The sequence below is a fragment of the Acinonyx jubatus genome, chromosome E1 (genome assembly GCF_027475565.1).
Source record: "Acinonyx jubatus isolate Ajub_Pintada_27869175 chromosome E1, VMU_Ajub_asm_v1.0, whole genome shotgun sequence".
Classification (NCBI taxonomy): Eukaryota; Metazoa; Chordata; class Mammalia; order Carnivora; family Felidae; genus Acinonyx; species Acinonyx jubatus.
Window position 1 is genome coordinate 59,687,467 of NC_069397.1, and position 19,405 is coordinate 59,706,871.

At 47.0% G+C, this 19,405-nt stretch overlaps 1 protein-coding gene and 1 long non-coding RNA gene across 6 annotated transcripts in view; one reads left to right on the forward strand and one right to left on the reverse strand.

Moving 5' to 3' along the window:
* Positions 1 to 2,089: 2,089 nt before the first annotated feature.
* LOC113596982 (uncharacterized) lies at positions 2,090 to 5,835 on the reverse strand. Of its 5 annotated transcripts, XR_008294152.1 has the most exons (4): positions 5,774 to 5,835; positions 4,366 to 4,471; positions 3,950 to 4,275; positions 2,684 to 3,853 (listed from the first exon to the last, which is right to left on the reverse strand). It is a non-coding gene; the product is annotated as an uncharacterized LOC113596982 (long non-coding RNA). The 5 variants fall into 5 exon arrangements; XR_008294151.1 differs by lacking the exon at positions 5,774 to 5,835 and adding an exon at positions 2,090 to 2,383 and having other exon boundaries at positions 3,604 to 3,853; positions 3,950 to 4,717; XR_008294149.1 differs by having other exon boundaries at positions 3,950 to 4,471.
* A 267-nt stretch (positions 5,836 to 6,102) lies between these two features.
* Positions 6,103 to 19,405, forward strand: part of FOXK2 (forkhead box K2) — a 62,392-nt gene continuing 49,089 nt past the window's right edge. The window contains exon 1 of the mRNA XM_027052268.2: positions 6,103 to 6,530. Within this exon, the coding sequence (XP_026908069.2) occupies positions 6,118 to 6,530 (413 nt within the window). The 5' untranslated portion in view covers positions 6,103 to 6,117. The remainder of the gene's footprint in view (positions 6,531 to 19,405) is intronic.

Consider the following 19,405-nt stretch of genomic DNA (forward strand, 5'->3'; position numbering starts at 1 on the left):
CTCCCCAAGGATTTCGTCTTTTTAAGCAATCTCTACACCCAACGTGGGGCCTGAACCCACAACCCAGAGATGAAGAGTCACACGCTCCACTGAGCCAGCCAGGAGTCCTGGAGACTGTTACGATATGCACTTAGGATTCTTGCATTTTATTGCTGAGTTGACCCTGTCAACCCACAGTTGACCCCGTGGACCAGCCTCCTGTGACAGCCCTTACCTGAGGCGGCCTGGTCTGATGCCAGGTGTTTGCGTGACACGGCTTTACCCATCCTCGAACCTTCAGCTTGTCTTCGTCTTTAGATTGCAAGAGTGTTTTGTAAACTCATCGGTCAGGTGGTTTTTCTCTTTTCTTTTCTACTCAGTCTAAAGTTTCCGGCTTCTAATTGTACTGTTCCACACATTCACATTTAATATAGTAACTGACACAGTTGGGTTTAAAGCCACAACCTTGTTCTGTATTTGTTCCATCTGAGCTTTTTGTCTTCTTCCTGGCCTATTGGACTATTCACGTATTTTTAAAATTCCATCTTATCCCCTTATATTTTTTGATCTATAGGTATTATATAACATATATAATATATAGATTTATACTTCTATTAGTGGTTGAGCTATAAATTACAGTAAGTACCCTTCACTTACCACGGCTCACTTTGGAATCATACACCATTTGATTAACCAGGTAAGAACCTCAAAACAGTGAAATAACACCGACTTCCCTCATCTTCTCTTCTCTTGTGATCGTATTTTTTATTTCTGTGGGTTGCATTGTCTGATCTGGTAGCCACTAGCCACGTGTGGCTATTTAAACATACAATTACATTAATTATAACCAAATGCAGCCTTAAAGTTCAGCTCCTCAGTTCCACTAGCCACACTGGAAGTGCCCACGAGCTCCCCCCGGGGCGGCGGCTCCTGTGCTGGGCAGGCACCGTGACTGAACGCATCAGAAACTGTATCGCACAGCATTGCTCTAAAGCCCGGAACGTGTGACTTTAAAATCTGCTTCAAGCATTTGTTCCATAATTTTTTAAAGAAGTTATTTTAAATGTTTTTGCAGTCACCCACTCCATCGTCTGCCCAGGTCTTCGTGCCCTCGTGCAGGTCTGGGATGCCACTGCCGCCACCTTCCTGTGGCCTGAAAAACGTCATTACTTTCCTGAAGGCCTCTTCCGGTGACATTCTTCAGCTTTTGTTGATCTGAAAATACCTTTTTTTACGTGTGTTAAAATTAATTGCGTCTTTACTTTTTGAAGGATATCTTGGTTAGGTATTGAATACTGGTCTGGAGGACCGCTTGACATTCAGCATTTTGCAGATGCTGTCTCTGTATTCTGGCACCACTGCTTGTGATAAGTCATTCGCATGAAGTCTCCCTGAATGTGATGTGTCTTTTCAATTTTGTCTCCTTTTAGAACTTTTTTTTTAACGTCTATTTTTGAGAGAGAGAGACAGAGACAGAGCATAAGTGGGAAAGGGGCAGAGAGAGAGAGGGACACAGAATCCAAAGCAGGCTCTAGGCTCCGAGCTGTCAGCACAGAGCCCAACACGGGGCTCGAACTCACAAACCGTGAGATTATGACCTGAGCCGAGGTCAGACATTTAACCCACTGAGCCACCCAGGCGCCTCTCCTGTTAGGACTTTTATTCTTATCTTTGGTTTTCAGAAGCTGGACTGTGATATGCGTCCACATGTTTTTCTTTGAATTTGTTCTTTTTGGGGTTTACCAAACTTTTTGGATCTGTGGTTGGTGTATTCTTATCAATTTGTAAAATTCTTTATGTTTATTTTGAGAGAGAGCACAAGCGAAAGGAAGGAGCAGAGAGAGAACCCCCAGCAGGCTCCACTCCCAGCGTGGAGCCTGACGCAGGGCTCGATCTCACAAACCATGAGGTCACATCCTGAGATGAGATCAAGAGTCGGACACTCAACCGACTGAGCTAACCAGGCGCCCCACTGTGTAAAATTCTTACACATTCTCCCTTCAAATATTTCTACTCCATTTTCTTTCTCCTTCCTTCTGGAAGTACAACTTTCGACTGTTGTACATCAGACCATTCGATCCTGTTCACACATCTCTAACATTGCTTTCTGTTATCTTTTTCTCATTTTGATTTTTTTTTTTTCTGAGTTTTCAGGTGCTTTCTCCTGATGGAACTTTGAGTTGAAAAACCCTCTCTTAAGCTGTGCCCTGTCTATTGTTCAGAAAATTCAATGAGCTCTTCACTTCAGGTAATTTACTTTGTCCCTTACTCCTCCTCGTGTGCTGCCCTGACTCCTGGGGCGTGGCCCTTCTGGTGTCTCAGCTGCTGCCTGGGTTGCACCAAGTTCCAGCACCTCCCAGTCCTGCAAGGCCTCTGCAGTCTCTGGTCAGCTCTCCCGTAGCACCTGCAACCAGAAGAGGTTCCCAGAACGGTGTTAGGTTGCTGTAATAAAACTTCCTCTTGTTCTGTTCACTTATGTGTATGCATTCATGACGAGTGATAATATTGGTTCTGTACCCTGCCCCACTCCAGGAATTCTCATCACTGGATGTATGAGCTAGGTTCAAGGAAAAAAGGCCCCACATACTATTAGGAGACAAACCTCCAATATACTCAATTTTTTAGTTTTAATCGAAACCTGCACATAGATATTAATATTGCTTTCACCAACCATATGTTAATAATGGCTGCCATAGTAATTCAATCCAAGAGAAATATTTTAATATGAGGCTTACATCTGCAGGAATTGCAAATTAATGTGCACATATGTGTGTGTCTCTCTCCAGAGGTAAATCATAAGTTCATCAATAAATACTCAAGCATAAACATTGTTATTTAGGATAAAATTTGTGGGAGAATTTGAACGGAAATGAGTTTAGGAGTAAAGGATTTAATTAAACTCTGGTTACCCAAGAAGACTGTTTGTATGTTTATAAAAACATATGCTAGTGGGTTTCAAATCAAAATGGCATTCGGGATCCATTTCATACATTTAAGGAATGATGTCATGATCTATTTTAAAAGTCAATATTTATATCTGGGAAATTACATTCATTGCAATTATTTAGACATAATGGGGGCAGTGCCTGGGTGGCTCAGTTGGTTGAACATCCGACTCTTGATCTCAGCCCAGGTCATGATCCCAGGGTCCTGGGATTGAGCCTTGCACTGGCCTTTGCACTGAGCATAGAGCCTGTTTAAGATTGTCTCTGGGGAGCCTGGGTGGCTCAGTCTCTCTCTCCCCCTCCCCCACTTGCACGTGTGCACGCGCACGTGCTCTCTCTCAAAATAAAAATTTAACGTTTTAAACATAATGTAAAATTTTGCCATTATCTTAAACGTGGGGGCTTATAAGTTTTCACAAAATTAGTTTATTAGATACTGTGCAAAAGGTTTGAGGACCATGGGTCCAGCTATCTTTATCGTAGTCTGATTCACTGCAAGAGACACAAATGGGTCTCCCTGTTTTCAATTTTGTCCCACAGCAAAAAGGTTGATCTTTTTAAGTTAAATTGGATCATATCACTCCTTGCTTGAACTGCCCTGGAGGTTCCCATTTCCCTTAGCGAGGAGCCCAGCAGCACAGCAAGCCTTCCGAAATGCCTTCTCCTGCCTCTGACACACCCTTCCGCCTCCTCAGGGCTGTGCCCTTGCTCTCCACCCAGAGGTTGCTGTGGTCCCTGGTACAGATCCTGCAGGTCAGAGGTCTCCTCCTCCTCCGGCCTTCTGGCTCGTCTCTTGGCCCCTCTGCTTTATGGAACGTGCTGCTCTTTGGCTGTGCTGTGATGATTCACGTGGGGATGGCGGTTCCTCCGTAAGCCTCCGCTCTCTTTCTCCACCTGTGTCTGGCAGACTGTAGATTCTCAGTCCACTTCTGAATGGAAGAACAAATCTTTGTAAAAGCCGGGTCTGGGTGTCTGTCTTCCATACCTCTGCCTTCAGCTCCTTGATGCAAAGAGCAGTGGGCCACCTACCTTGCGAGCTCTTCTGGTGCTGCTTTTCCCTCAGTCACGAGGGGTCTTGCGTGCTGGCTTCCTTTTGGTTCTCCTTTCACACATGGCGACGGGGCATGGCTGCCGGTTTGCTCACTGCTGTCTGCGAAACTCTGGCTGGTGCCTGTATACAGTGGATACTTACCAAGCATTTGTGATGGACGGAAGGCCCAGTGCAAGCCCTGTCTCTGATCTGGAGCCTTTTCCGACTGTCCCAGCACTTGGTGAGCTTTCTTCTAGAACCATGTGGTTCTTACCATTTCTACTTGTACAGGGCTTGGCATTGCCTATCTTTGCGTCTACGCTGCAAGGGTATAATTGAAACACGTCAGTGCAATGCTACAGGCTCATCCTCTTTATATCTGCAAATCTGGGTTCCCTGCATGATGGATACCTGGTGCTGATAACATGTGAGCAGCTTCCAGTTAGCCTTGTAGAAGTTAGCAGCATACACACACACTCCAAACACCACCAATAAGTTGATTACTACTGTGAAACTTCTGGAAGGCAAGTAGAGAGGTGATACCCTGAAGTGTGTGCCCTAAGCACAAGGCAGGGGACAAAGCCCCAGGACACAAGAGCAGACAACGCAGTCCATAGTCACTGTCATCAGTGGTTTGGAAACACTTGTTACTTGTTATGCTTGATCATATGCCCTTTCTTTCAATCGACTATTATGCTTTTATTTTTAAGAAGATTTTATTCATTTTTAATGTTTTTTTTTAAATGTTTTATTTTTGAGAGACAGAGAGACAGAGCATGAGTTGGGGGATGGGCAGAGAGAGAGAGAGAAAGACCCAGAATCCCAAGCAGGCTCCATGCTGTCAGCACAGAGCCTGATGAGGGGCTCAAACTCACAAGCCATGAGATCATGACCTGAACCAAAGTCAGACGCCCAACAAACTGTACCACCCAGGCGCCCCTTGTTTATTTACTTTTAAGTTTATTTATTTGAGAGAGAGAGAGAGAGAGAGAGAGAGAGAGAGAGAGAGAGAGAGAGAGAATATCCCAGGAAGGCTCAGCGCTGTGAGCACAGAGCTGGAGGAGGGGCTGTATCTCATGACCCTGGGATCATAACCTGGGCCAAAATCGAGAATGGGATGCTCAACTGACTTAGCCACCCAGGGGCCCCCAAAAAGATTTTATTTTTAAGCAATCTCTACACAGAACATGGGATTGGAATTTACAACCCGGAGGTCAAGCCAGTCAGGTACCCCTGTATTTTGTTTCTAAATGAGAAGCTCCCCCACTTACATTTCCACACTTGCCTGAAGACCACCACTACATAAATATTTAATGAAACTTCCTTTTCCCTGTCTAGCACATTCTGCCATACTCACAGCTCGAAAAGTTCATGCTAGACTGCGGACACAGATCACAAGACAAGTCAGAGTTCCGCTGGGATGAGGGGTGTCCCAACGTCTCCTGCGGGCACTTCCAGCACCTTCTCAGGCACAGGTGTCCGACCTCCCGCGCTCCTGGTCACCCGGCCCCAGCCCCCTGTGCCCCCGCCCCTCCACCCCCCTGGGGCCCACCCCCCCCAGCCCCGGCCCCGTGCGCCCCCGGCCCCCCGCGCCGCGCGTCCCAGCACCCCAGAGCTGACTTAGCCAGCCGTCGGTGGTCTCCCGCGGACCTCCAGCCGTGGAGGCGGTTCCCAGCTCTGCCAGCCGGGATGCCAGCGCGGGCCGTGCGCGCCCCACCCACCCCGCGGCCGGAGCCCGAGCCGCAGCCCCTCGCGGCAAACGTCACGCGCTCCCCGCCCCCCCCCCCCCCCCCCCCCCGGACGCCCAGCCAGCGCGGACCTCGACCCGGGCCCGAGCTGTCCCGCGACTCCGCGCCAGCCACGCTCTGCCCCGGGTTTTCCAGGCCGCTGGAAGCCGCGCCTGCGCCGGGCGCCGCGGCCGGACGTGCGGGGCGCTCTGCCGGCGTGCCTCGCAATTGGCTGGCCGCCGGTAGCCCCACTGCTGTGCGCCGCCCCCATAGGCCGGCGCGGCCGCCAGTCAGCGGCGCCCGCCGGCTCGCAGCGCGCCGCGCGTGTCCCGCCCCTCGCCGCCGCTCGTCGCTCGCCGGCCGGCGGCCTCGCGCGGCCCTCAGCTCCGTGGCGGCGGCGGCGGCGGCGGAAGGCGGCCCGGGCCCTCGCAGGCCCATGGCGGCGGCCGCGGCGCTCCCGGGCGCGGGCGGGCCTCCCGCGGGCGGCGGGGCCGGGGGCGGCGGGGGCGCGGGCGGCGGGTCCCCGCCGGGCGGCTGGGCCGTGGCGCGCCTCGAGGGCCGCGAGTTCGAGTACCTGATGAAGAAGCGCTCGGTGACCATCGGGCGCAACTCGTCGCAGGGCTCGGTGGACGTGAGCATGGGCCACTCGAGCTTCATCTCGCGGCGCCACCTCGAGATCTTCACGCCCCCGGGCGGCGGCGGCCATGGCGGGGCGGCCCCGGAGCCGTCCGCGCAGCCCGGGCCCGACACCGGCGGCGATTTCTACCTGCGCTGCCTCGGCAAGAACGGCGTGTTCGTGGACGGCGTGTTCCAGAGGCGCGGGGCGCCGCCGCTGCAGCTGCCGCGCGTGTGAGTGGGCCGGGGGCGCGGGAGGGGGGGGGGCGGGACCCCCGATCCGGCGCCCCTGGCCTTGTCGGTCCTGTCCACCGGGAGGGCCCAGATCTCGACCCAGACCCGCTCCCACGGCCGGGACCCGGGCCGCGACCCACCAGGCACGACCCCACCCCCGCCCCCACCCGCACGGCCTCCTGCCCCCGACCGCGGACCCCCGGAGCGGTAGCCGACCGCCCCCCTGCCCGAGACCCCGGCCTCACCTTCCCAGAGCGGAGGCTCGGGCGGCGGTGCACGTGGGCCGGTGCCCCCTTTCGGGAGTCCCTGGTGCGTTCTGGGGAGTTAGCGTGTGTTTTTCGTTACCGACGTGCGGGTAGTTCTCGGTACCGACGGTCAAGTCTAGTTGGTGTAACATGTGTTTTCTTAACTTAAAATCTGCGTCTTACGGCGGCGTCTCGTTCATACTTCCTTTTTGTTCTACAGGTTTTCAGTAGCGACATACTTCGCGAGTCTGTTTTGAGCTGCAAGGACTCTTTGCCCCCGCCCCCCCCCCCCCATTAGTAACCCGGTAAATTGGAAACTTTTCAAGCACGATACATTTTAAATCTGTGCTCTGCGCCTTAAAATTTGGGGAAAACTGGATACTTTTAATATGACTTTGTTTTTAAGTTAGTTGATTATTTAGAAACTATTACAAGGTCACGTGGGGTGTTAGGTGAGCTTGGTGGGGAGTTGTCAGCCTGGCTACAAAACGACGTAGGTCGGTTCTCTGGTTTTATGAAGTTATCATTTACTTTGCTTGGAAAACAAGCTTGCTCTCTAGGAAATGCTAATTATTCCTCAGGGGCTCCTTTCTAGATCGTCGCAAATAGAGCCTTTGTCCACAAACTGAGAACTTTTAACTGCTTCCAGTTGCTAGAGACGCTGATTTCCTTGACGTTGGTCCGTGTGTGCTGTGCTGTTGCTTAGCCGATGGGCGTGTTTCAGAGATGGCTGTGCGCGTGTGCACGCGCGTGTGCACACTGCAGACTGCCTGAAACCAGTGGTAGGTCCTGACAGCTGTCTTTTTTTTTTTTTTTAAATGTTTATTTTTGGGGGGGGGGCAGACTGCAGAGGGGGCGGTGCAGAGAGAGAGGGAGACAGAGTCGCAGCAGGAAGCAGGTTCCAGGCTCTGAGCTGTCAGCACAGAGCCCGACGCGGGGCTCGAACTCGTCAACTACAAGATCGTGATCTGAGCTGACGTCGGCCGCTTAACCAACTGAGCCACGCAGGCGCCCCATGATAGCTGTCTTTTACTCCGACAGTTGGTTGTTTACAAGTAACTTGATGTCACAACAAAGGATTTTCTGTCTTTATTCCGAGGGTTTTGAGGTTTATAAGGAAAATTCTCTTATTTTCAGCCAAACCTGTTTGTGTTGGCATGTTCAATAAATATGGAAATAAGTTGACCTTTGGCAAGGGAGCAGAAATCAGACTTTCGGAGGGGTACAGTGTGCCCAGAAGAAGGAATGAGTAAGAGAGGTTGTGCAGTGGAGGCCGAGCCCCTGACCTGCATCCCAGCTTCCAGGAGCCCTGCCCTTCTTATGGCCCAGGAATTTTTTCACAGAAGGGATTTTGGCGTTTTCACAACGTGGAGTAAGTGAATAATTTGTGGGACCTCGTGGCACCGCCCTTTTTGTAGAGATCGTTCCCGCATCTTTGGTGCAGAGTGGTAACAGACACAGGTTAATGCAATAGACTGTGTAAAGACAGTTGGTGCTAGTTAAACGCAGATAAATTGTTTTAAGAATCTTTTTCTTGAACCTAAACTTAGTTTTATGTTACAAGTTCTTTTTAAGTTAAAAAATCAAGTTGTATAAGTTTAAAAAAATGTGTAATTTAGAGAAATTATGCAGAGATTGAAATATTCTTATTGCTTATTTCAGACTTGCCTACTGAATTGAAAATGACTACCGAGTTAAAAAAAAATATATGAAAAAAAAATCACAATCCATGGTTGGTGTCTTATTTGAATGACCGTGATTTTAGTCCAATTCCAATTTTAGAGTGAATTTGCATTTTGTAGTTAGTGTTGAAAATTTACATGCAGAGAATTTGGGAGAGTGCATAAGTAATTTAGTCTTAAAGTATGGTTCATCATTTTATTAAAATGTCAAATAGTGTGTTAATTTAGGAGGAACAGAGACAAACGAGGACCGTGATCCATTGTATTGGCTCTCGTGAGTATTTTAAACAGTTTGGGTAAGATCTGAACACATACGGTTTTTCCACGATGGTTGGTGAGCCCAGTGGGGACCCTTGAGTGTGTGTGGAGTGCACACACATGCCAGGGTGTGTGGGTTTCCAGCAAACAGGCGATTTCCACAAATCCTTGATTGTCAGCCAAGTATGTGGGGCTGTGGGTACAGAAATGCAAACTTTTTCCTCTCTGGGAGCATCTCACTCTCTGGAGGTGCAGGTGTTATTGATACTGGGGAGTTCTTTGGGGTGGGATCCGTGGAAGGGCCCTGGGCTACGTGTGGGGGAGGGGAAGCTCCTGAAAGTGAGCGGGTGGAGGTGGCCTTGTGGCTGTCCCTGGGCCAGCAGCCTGGTGCTGAAGAAGGTGGAATTTAGGCTGGAAGGAACCTTGGGCCTGGTTGGGGAGCATTTTCAAGGTGGTCAGTGACAGAATGAAGAATGCCCTCTTTGAGGACAGGGTCCTTATTTGTCCAGGGACCTGGTCTGAGTGGGCAGCAAATCTAGGAAGATTTGCTGGGCAGGAATGTCTGGCTGTGTTGTTGCTCTTATTGTTGCTAGGGTAGCAAACTGCACATAATTTACAAATAAAAATAAGTCTTTAACGGTGGTTAAAGTACTTTGAAACATCAAGTGAATTTGACATATTTTTGATCAGGAAAGTCCTAGAATATCTAATAGCCGTGTATGGACATAGAAGAAGTTGAATCTGCTATTGCCCTGAACTGTTTAACATGTGACACTATAATCGTGTTTGTTTGGGAAAGTGATCCTGCTCCTGTGCTAAGTTAGCTGCCAATCCGTTAGTGATACAGCTCTACCCCTCTTTCTTATGTGGTGTGTTTTAACCTGCAGGTTAAGTTTGGTAATGTCACGTTTCAGGATTTTCTCGCTAAATCAGAGATGGCATTCTTGAGGGTTAGGACTGGAGAGGGGTGAGCAGAGAGTGGCTTCTGGAGCTTTCCAGGTGAATACTCCAAGCAAAAAACCAAAGGAACTCACAGTGACTTGGTTGTGCTCAGAAATGGAGTGGGGCGGAACCAAGGTTCCCAGAGAATATCAGTATCCAAAAGAGGGGACTAAGTGGAGCACCGAGAGAGGGGTTGGCCCCAGGAAAAGGACAGCGACTGGGGAGCCATGGGCTTGGCCATCAGGACCTCTTGGAGGTGTGGCGCTGGGGAGTGAGGGGGGGGTGAGGGTGTAAGAAGTTTGTGGGCCGGGGGCTATTGTAAGCAGAGTGGAGGTTAAGGGTAGGCTTAGGAGGAGTGAGACCCTGTGGGTCACTAGGGCAGGTGGGTGAAAGAACCCCTGAGAGATGCAGCGAGGCCTGGTTGGCCCAGGGAGCGGACACAGACCAGGTGTGAAAGAGGATAGGGTTCCCGGAAGGAGAAGATCCAACGAGGATGTCCTGTTTGAAGACCAGAGCAGACCCACTGGTGAGGTCCGTCGTGTTTTCTTGGTCCAGGGCTGCAGGGTTGGCTGAGATTCCTTCATTTTGTGACCCAAGACTGACCGGTTTCTGCAAAAAAGCTGAGAGCAGGGGTCCAAGATGGCTGGACTCCTGGACCCAGCAGCGGGTGACCTGCGGTGGTGTATACATATGTAGCAGAGGGCAGAGTGTTGCACTTTGAAAAGTGCTCAGTGTACAAGTTAATTGCTTTAAGTGACCACTATGTGCTTTTCTTTAAAAGCTATAATGTGCTTTCTTTTGCCAAATTGAGATACATTTTGTCACTGATTTGTAGATATTGGGAATACAGGGCAGCTATTTTAAAGTAGTTGTTAATTTACTAAGTTAAAAATAACCCAACAACTGGGTTAACTTCTACTTAACCTAGCGTTTGGTAGTGCTTCCGATGGAAAAACTCAGTTTATTTTGATGTGTGATTAGTGGTTTAAGACGGTTTGGATTTAAAATAATTTGCATTGGTAACACATCTTGAGACACAATCCTGTGTGGCAGGACCTGGAACCTGCTGCGGTCGTATGTGTCTTATTATATCGACTGACTGCATCAGGAGACGGTGAGGGTGGGCTCTGGACTGGGCACATGGGGGCTACATTCCAGCCTTGCCACCTAACCTGTTTGAATTTTAGTTCTCGTGTGTAACACGGGATAACAACTGTCTGACGTGTGACACGGGTAGCCCTGTGTCAGTGCCCCTGCTACTACATCAGGGGCTTCCTGTCTTTTGTCCATCACAGTGTCCTGGTGTACAGGGGCCCATGAGGAGGACCTCATGTGCCAGAAAATGTGACAGGAGGGTAGAAATGTTCCCAGAGGCCAGCAGTCTTCAGTGCGCCACACACGTGTACACGCCTACGGTAAATCACTCAAGGGCCTCTTAGAGCAGCGAGTGAAGTTTGAAGTTCCTTCGACGGGGAGAAGTTGCACCCTCCCTCCTAGCACCTAAGCATGAAAACAGGCCCATGGGGTGTGGTTGGTGTTGTCCAGCAGGCTAGGCCAGGAGAGGTGCGTTGGGGGTACCTTTCCTCGTGAAACCTCCATTCTGGTTCTGTTCCATTCCAAAATGTAAGCATCAACCACACACCTTTCCTGACCCCGGGGTGGCGGTGGAGGGCGGGGAGGAAAAGTGTCTTTGCCTTGGGTGCAGAGTCGGTGAAGGGAGCTAGATAAAAGTTGTGTCCTGTTTGTGATCTGATTTGAAGGATACTTGTTCATTAATGCCATTGGCCATACTGTTGTTTTTGGAAATTAAGGATGGCTTCTCTGTCTAGTTGAAGAACTTTGCAATTACAATGCACTGTTTGTCTTTTTAAAAGTGTTTTTTGGGGGCACCTGGGTGGCTCGGTTGAGCATCTTGACTCTTGATTTCGGCTCAGGTTATGATCTCATGGTGTGTGAGATCGAGCCCTACATCAGGCTCTGGGCTGACGGTGTGGAGTCTGCTTGGGATTCTCTCTCTGCCCTTGTCTCTCTCTCAAAACAAATAATCTTTAAAAAGAAAACCCTGCTTTTTAATTTTTAATTTTTTTAAACCGCTTTTTAAAAAAAAACGTTTGAGAGAAATGTGCGAGAGTGAGCGAGCACGAGCAAAGGAAGGGTGGAGGGAGAGCGAGAGAATCCCAAGCAGGCTCCATGCTGCCCAACATGGGGCTTGATTCCAACATGGGGCTTGACCATGAGATTGTGACCTGAGCCAAAATCAAGAGTCGGATGCTTAATGGATTGAGCCACCCAGGCGCCCCTAAAACTGCTTCTTTATTGAAGTGTAAGGAACTACATATACTTTGAGACTTGGGCTATGGTTTCTTTCTGGGAGGCAGTGAAGACCTGAAGCTGGGCTCCCCCACAGGTCTCTAGTGTCACCTGAGTGCTTTCCAGGCTGGCATTGGTGCTTGGGACCCCTTAGTAGTCGGTCATGGAGCCTGTTCTCAGGACCAGCAGGCCAGACAGAGCCCCCTTGCACTGTCACGCTGAGGGAAGCAAAAATGTTCCCTCCTCATCATCTTGTGCTGTGACTCATGTCGCTCAAGTGGCCTTCCATGGTGTGGGGACTGGGTCCTGCATGTGTGTGCGTCCCCTGGAAATGGCACAGAGCTGTCCTCACTTGATATGTATCCAGAATACGTGTACACATCGAGTGCTGATTTGGGGTGTTGCTGTTATGTGAACGTTCTCAAGTGCTGATCCCCTGTGTAGTGCTGGGGTTCCAGTCAGACGTGATTCCCCCAATTACCAGTGGCTCCCATCTAGATCCACAGTTGCAGAAGCTCAGCATAACTTCATGCATAATTAGGGGAAACAGTCCAGAAGATGAGGCTGTTATAGTAACAGCAGATTTTTCCATTGTGAAAATGCAACAATTCTTGCTTTGCTGAGGAGAAAGGGTTTTTTTTTTGAAAATGTAGAAAAGGCGGTTTCTAAAATAAGGGAGCTTTTAATGAAAGCAATTAACATCTTGGATAGTATTCTTATCTGTTTAACATTTCTGCATAGCTCATGTTTTCTTTTAGGTTTGGGTTTTGGAGTGGTTTACAATATCTTAAATAACGTAATATAGCAAGTCAGCTCCCAGACTTCTGGTCCCAGTTCTTGATGAGGATTTTGTGAACATGCTGAGGAAACCATACACTAGGGCTTGCTTGTTGAAGGCGCGCACCGCCATTTCTGTGATTTGAAGCAGTTTGAGCGCCACAAGGTGCTACTGCTGTCATCCCGGGAAGCGCCCACAGGGGGAGATTGGGAAGCACTTTTCTAGAAAGTGGCCTTTTTTCTTCTCCGGCACCAGTTTTTAGAGTGTATGTTTGACGCTCTGTTGAGAATTCCATTTTGCTGCAGTTTGTCATTTGAGACAGAATCGTGTATCTTATCCACTGAAAAGTATCAGTACGACAGTGGTTCTTACCAGGGTCTCCTCCCTGCTCCCAGGGATATTTGGTGATATCTGGAGACATGTTAGGTTGGTGCAACTGCCCGGGCGGTGGGGGGAGGCGGGGGGTGCTTCTGGCCAGGGACGTTGCTAAAAATCTTACAATGCTCAGGATAGACAGTCCCCCTACAACAGATAATGATCCAACCCCAAATGTCGGTAGTGGGTAGTGGGGAGGGAGCCCCCCCCCCAGCACAGTCATAAGGCAATTGATAACAACAGTTGGTTGTTGGTGCTACCTTGAGTGAATCTTAGTAACTTTTTACAATATAGCACCTGTTTAGAATCTTTAAGCTACCAAAGCATTTGTTTCAAATTCAGTGGCAGACACTTTTCTAAGTTTCTTTTTAGTGTTTATTTTTGAGAGAAGGGGGGTGGGGAAGGGGAAAGAGAGAGGGAGAGCCTGACATGGGGCTCAAACCCACAAACTGGCACCTTTCTAAAATGAAGCCTGTGATCAAAAAGAATGAAATCTCACCATTTGCAACAGAGTGATGGAGTCTAGAATGTATTATGCTAAGTGAAATAAGTCAGATAAAGACAAATATTATATGATTTCACTCATGTGGAATTTAAGAAACAAGAAGATGAATATAGGGGAAGGGAAGGAAAAATAAAACTAGGGAGGCAAACCATAAGAGACTCTTAAATACAGAGAACAGGGGCGCCTGGGTGGCTCAGTCACTTGGGTGTCCCACTCTTGATTTCAACTCAGGTCATGATCTTGAGGTTCTTGGATTTGAGGACCATGTCGGGCTCTGCGCTGACAGCGCGGAGCCTGCTTGGGATGATCTCTCTCCCTCCCTTTCTGCCCTTCCCCCCCCCCCCCCCCCCACTCACTCACTCACTCTCTCTCTCTCTCTCTCAAAATAAATAAACTTGAAAAAACAGAACAAACTGAGGGTTGCTGGAGGGGAGGGGGGATGGGCACTAATGAGGGCACTTGTTGGGATGAGCACTGGGTGTCGTATGTAAGTGACGAATCGCTGGGGTCTACTCCGGAAACCAGTGCTACACTGTACATTAACTAACTTGAACATAAATAGAGAGAGAGAGAGAGAGAGAGAGAGAGAGAGAGAGAAAGAGAGAGAGAAAGAAAGAAAGCAAGCAAGCCTGAGGTGGAGAGACCAGGTGTGGAATGACTCCCTTTGCAGTTTTGGAAGGACACTCACAGAACACCTTCATAATTACCTAGCTTGTAAGATTGGTCTTATCACTTTAAAGAGTAGCCCAGCATTCTCCCTCTTGGAATATTTACTGTCAGGCATATCTTTTGGGTTTAGTTAGATAGTTAAATTATTCTGAAAACGTTTGCAGTCAGTGGGGTGGGGGAGGCACTGAATTGTTTTGGCAGAGTTGTTACTTTTTTTTTTTTTTTTTTTTGGTCTTGGTTCTCCTGAAAAATGAACTGATTATGTCAGGCAGTGTGACATTAGTGTCACAACCGTATCACGAAAGACTGCTGTCAGATGCCATTTTCTCAAGGTATTTTGGCATAATAATTGGCAGTTTGAAATTCATCTTCTGATTTTTACTTAACAGATGGGATACAAAAAACCCTAAGCAAGTAAGTTGGACACTTACTGTTAGTAATGCTTTGGGTGTATAGGTGATGTTTTAACAATACTGTATTTTTGCCAGGGTCCAGTGCTTTTGCTGCAAACATTATCACCACAAAACTAATTGACTGTAAGGCCATTTTGCTGTAAAAGATAAAATTGTGGAAAATAGGGACATTTATTAAAAGGGACTCAATGAAACATGCAAAACGAATAACAAAATTAAAAAGACTTTATTGTTGAGAAGACTGGTTGAGTATCTCTCAGCTCCTGGTGTCCAGTAGGTACTAGGTCAGTCTTAGATCCCTTCTCTGTTCTGTGGAGGGTAACTTTCCAGGGTCTTCATCTAAGAGCCACATCTCAGAGGTCGCTTGTTATTTCCCTCTGTGTGTTTCTCTCCACAAACCTCTCCAGGAAGAAAGGAAAGATTGAGGAGAGCAAAGTCTTAGTAATGCATGCGCCCATCAATGTATGTCCACCAGGCTACCAGAACAGTGTCATAGCTTGGACAGGGGAGGTGACGGCCACCTCCACATGTGATCAGGCTATTTAATCTCTCAACCTCAGGAACCTCTTTTATAAACAGGGATATTATTGAATTGACCTCATGGGGTTGTTGTGTGGATTGCCTTTGCCTGATACAGGAAAATTGCTGAGTAAATATTAATATTTTTTGAAGAAAAAATTCAAATGTCTTAAGTATTTTGATAGGAGAGTTTAATCCATTTACATTTGAAGTAATTATTGGTAAGGAAAGACTTCTGCTATTTTGCTATTTTTCTTTATGTCTCATAGCTTTGTTATCTCTCATTTTCTTCCTCACTGCCTGATTCTGTTTAGTTGATTCTTTCTTCCTTTTCTTTCTTTCTTTCTTTCTTTCTTTCTTTCTTTCTTTCTTTCTTTCTTTCTTTCTTTCTTTTTCTTTCTTTCTTTCTTTCTTTCCCTCTCCCTCCCTCCCTCCCTCCCTCCTCCCTTTCTTTCTTTCTTTCTTTCTTTCTTTCTTTCTTTCTTTCTTTCTTTCTTTCTTTCTTTCTTTCTTTCTTTCTTCCTGTAGTAAACTCTTGTGATTCTCTTCTCATTTCCTTTTGTGTATATTTTAAGATACGTTCTTTGTGGTTACCATGGGGATTATATTTAACATCCTTAGTTTAAAGCCATCTATTTTGAATTGATACCAACCTCAAAAACTCTTCTCTTATAATATCTCCTTTCTCTTTCCTTTTATGTTGTCACAGATTACATCTTTATACATTGTATGCCAGATAACATACTTACTTCTTTTTAATGTTTATTTTGTTTTTGAGAGAGAGAGAGAGAGAGAGAGAACACATGCAAGTGGGTGAGGGGGGACAGAGGATCCGAGAGAGAGAGAGAGAGAGAGAGAACACATGCAAGTGGGTGAGGGGGGACAGAGGATCCGAAGCAGGCTCTGTATTGACAGCAGTGAGCCTGATGTTGGGCTCAAACTCACCGCAAGATCACGACCTGAGCTGAAGTCAGGTGCTCACCTGACTGAGCCATCCAGATGCCCCCCTGCAATAACATATTTACAGTTTATTTGTGCGTTTGTATTTTGAATCCTGTAGGAAGTAAAAAGTGGAATTACAAACCAAAATTACAGTAATACTAACTTTCTATTTTCTCATGTATTTACCTTCCCTAGAGATCTTTATTTCTTCATATGGTTTTAAGTGACTGTTTAGTGATCTTCCATTTCTACTTGGAGGACTCCCTTTAGCCTTTCTTCTAGAGTATGTCTAATGTTAACGAACTCCCTCAATTTTTGTTTATTGAGGGATATCTTAATTTCTCTCCTATTTTTGAAGGACATTTTTGCCAGATCAAATTCTCAGCCTACAGTTTTAATATTTTAGTTTTATTTTTTTGGCATTTTAATTATCTCACTGTCTTCTGGCCTTCATGGTTTCTGATGAGAAATCAGTCATTAACCTTTTTGAGTCCTTGTATGTGACGAGTCACTTCTTGCTACTTTCATGATTCTTTGTCTTTCGATGGTTAATTGTAATGTCTTGATGTGGATCCTTTGAATTTATCTTAGCTGGAATTTGTGGAGTTTCTTGAATTTGTAGGTTTATGTCTTTCATTGGATTTGAGATGTTTTTGGTCATTGTTTTTTCAAGTATTCTTTCTACCTCTTTTTTGGGGGGGGGAATCCCATAATGTGCATGTGGTCTACTTATTGATGTCCCATGAGTACTTTAAGGCTCTTTTCACTCTTCTTTTTCCTTTCTGCTCCTCAGACTTGATCATTTCAGTTGTCCTGTCTTTAAGGTTGTGGATTCTTTGTTCTGTCTGCTCAAACATGCTGCTGGACTCCTATGTAAAATTTTCATTTCAGTTACAGTACTTTTCAACTTCAAGATTTCTGTTTCTTCCCTTCTTGTAATTTCTTTTTGTTGCTATTCCTGTTTTGTTCGTATGTAATTTTCCTGATTTCCTTTAGTTTGTATTTTCATTTAATTATTTGAGCATATAAAATGGTGGTGGTTTTCTTAAAACGCTTTTTTTTTTTTAAGATTTTATTTTTAAGTAATCTCTATACCCAAAGTGGGGCTGGAATTCACAATCCTGAGCTCAAGAGTCGCATGCCAGGTGCCCCTAACATGGTTGTTTTAAAGTTTGTCTAGGAGGGCCTATGTCTCACCTTCTTCAGAGATGGTTTCTGTTTATTTTGTTGCTTTGACTGAGTCATGCTTTCCTGATTCTTTGTGTGTCTTCTGATTTTGTTGAAAATTGGACATTTGGCTATTATAATGTAATAACTTTGGAAATCATATTCTCCTCCTTTCCTAATGTTTGTTTTTATTTGTTGAAGGTTGTAGGAGGTCTCTGTACCTAGTGACTTATCTGAACTATTATTGCCAAAGACCATATTCCTTGACAATGTAGTTCCTGAAGTCTTGTTTCATTTCTTGTGTTGAGCTGGTGTTTCGACAGAGATTTCCTGAACACCACCAGCTCTCCTGTCTCCCATTCTTTGGAAATTGGCTCTGTGCCTGGGCCCTCCTTCAGCTCTTGATCAGGCTTGTACTGTGCCGGGGGATCAGGCCATGGTGAAAACCCAGGGTCTTCTCAGCTCTTCATAAGCATGCATCTTGCCCTGGACATGTGTGTGGTACTCTGAAGTTGCTAGTAAGACCTGTTACTTTTGAATGTCCTAATTTCCTGGAGAAACTCTCCCCAGCTTTTGCCTTAGGCAGCGTACTGTATGTTTAGACTGTAATCTTTTGCCACAGGTTCTGAGGGGTTTTACTCAACTTGCAGTGTTTTCGAGCTTTTTCAGCCTGAGTTCTGAGTTAAATGAAACACCAGAGGAGTGCCTGTGTCAGCCCTTCAGGTGGCTTGCGACAGGTTAGAGTAGATCTACACGGTGAACAAGGTCTGCTCTGTTCCCTAGAGCCAGGAAAACAGCCCCACACTGCAGCCCAGGCTGCCACCACTTCAAGACCATGTTTGCTTTAAGACATTACTTTAAGACCTTTTACGCTCTAAGAAAGACATGCGAGCTTGGAGCCCAAGGCCTGCTGCTCCTCTGCCAGACGGGATGGGCAGGAGCAGCAGAATCTAACCCGCCCACGGTTCGCTGAGCCTCTTTCCTGATTCACCACTTGCTGGTTCCCAGACTTCTAACTGCCTTGCAGAGTTGTCACAAATTGGTTCTGACAGTTTCTGCTTGTTTTCCAGTGTGCCTGTGTGTGTGTGTGTGTGGTGGTGGTGGTGGTGGTGGTGGTGGTGATGGGGTGGGGGTGAATGAGAGTTTGGAGCTTCTCACTGAGCTGTTTTGCTGATGTCACTCAGAAGTGGTCAGTACTTTTGAGTGAAAATTTTATTTCTTTTAATGCTCATTTTATTTCTCATTTTGCACTGAGTATAAAATAGTGGCAGTTCTTTTCCCTGGATTTAGTATTGTGACATTTGAGTTATCCCATTTTTATTCTTCTAAATTTTTAATTTTTTTTTTTTAATTTTAGAGAGTACAAGCAGGGGGAGAGGCACAGGGAGAGTGAGAGAGAGACTGTCAGCTCAGAGCCTGGCGTGGGGCTCTATCCTACGACTGTGGGATCATGACCTGAGCTGAAATCAAGAGTTGGACTCTTAACTGATTGATCCAGGGGCGCTTGGGTGGCTCAGTCAGTTAAGTGTCCGAGTTCGGCTCAGGTCATGATCTTGTGGTTTGTGAGTTCGAGCCCCGCATCAGGCTCCACATGGACAGTGCTCCATTGCTTGGGATCCTCTCCCTCCCTCTCCCTCTGCCCCTCCCTCACTCGTTTTCTCTCTCTCTCTCTCTCAATAAATAAACATTAAAAAAAAAAAATTGAATGCAGATTCAGGGGTGCCTGGCCGGCTCCAGTCAGTAGAGCATGTGACTCTTAGTCTCAGGGTCGTGAGTTCAAGTCCCATGTTGGGCGTGGAGCCTACTTACGATAAAAAATTTTTAGGGACACCTGGGTGGCTCAGTCGGTTAAGCGTCTGACTTTGGCTCAGGTCATGATCTCAACGGTTCGTGAGTTCGAGCCCCGCGTCGGGCTCTGTGCTGACAGCTCAGACCCTGCAGCCTGCTTCCGATTCTGTGTCTCCCTCTCTCTCTGCCCCTCCCCTGCTTGTGCTCTGTCTGTCTCTCTCTCTCTCTCTCTCAAAAATAAATAAACATTAAAAATATTTAATTGACCAAAACACCCAGGCA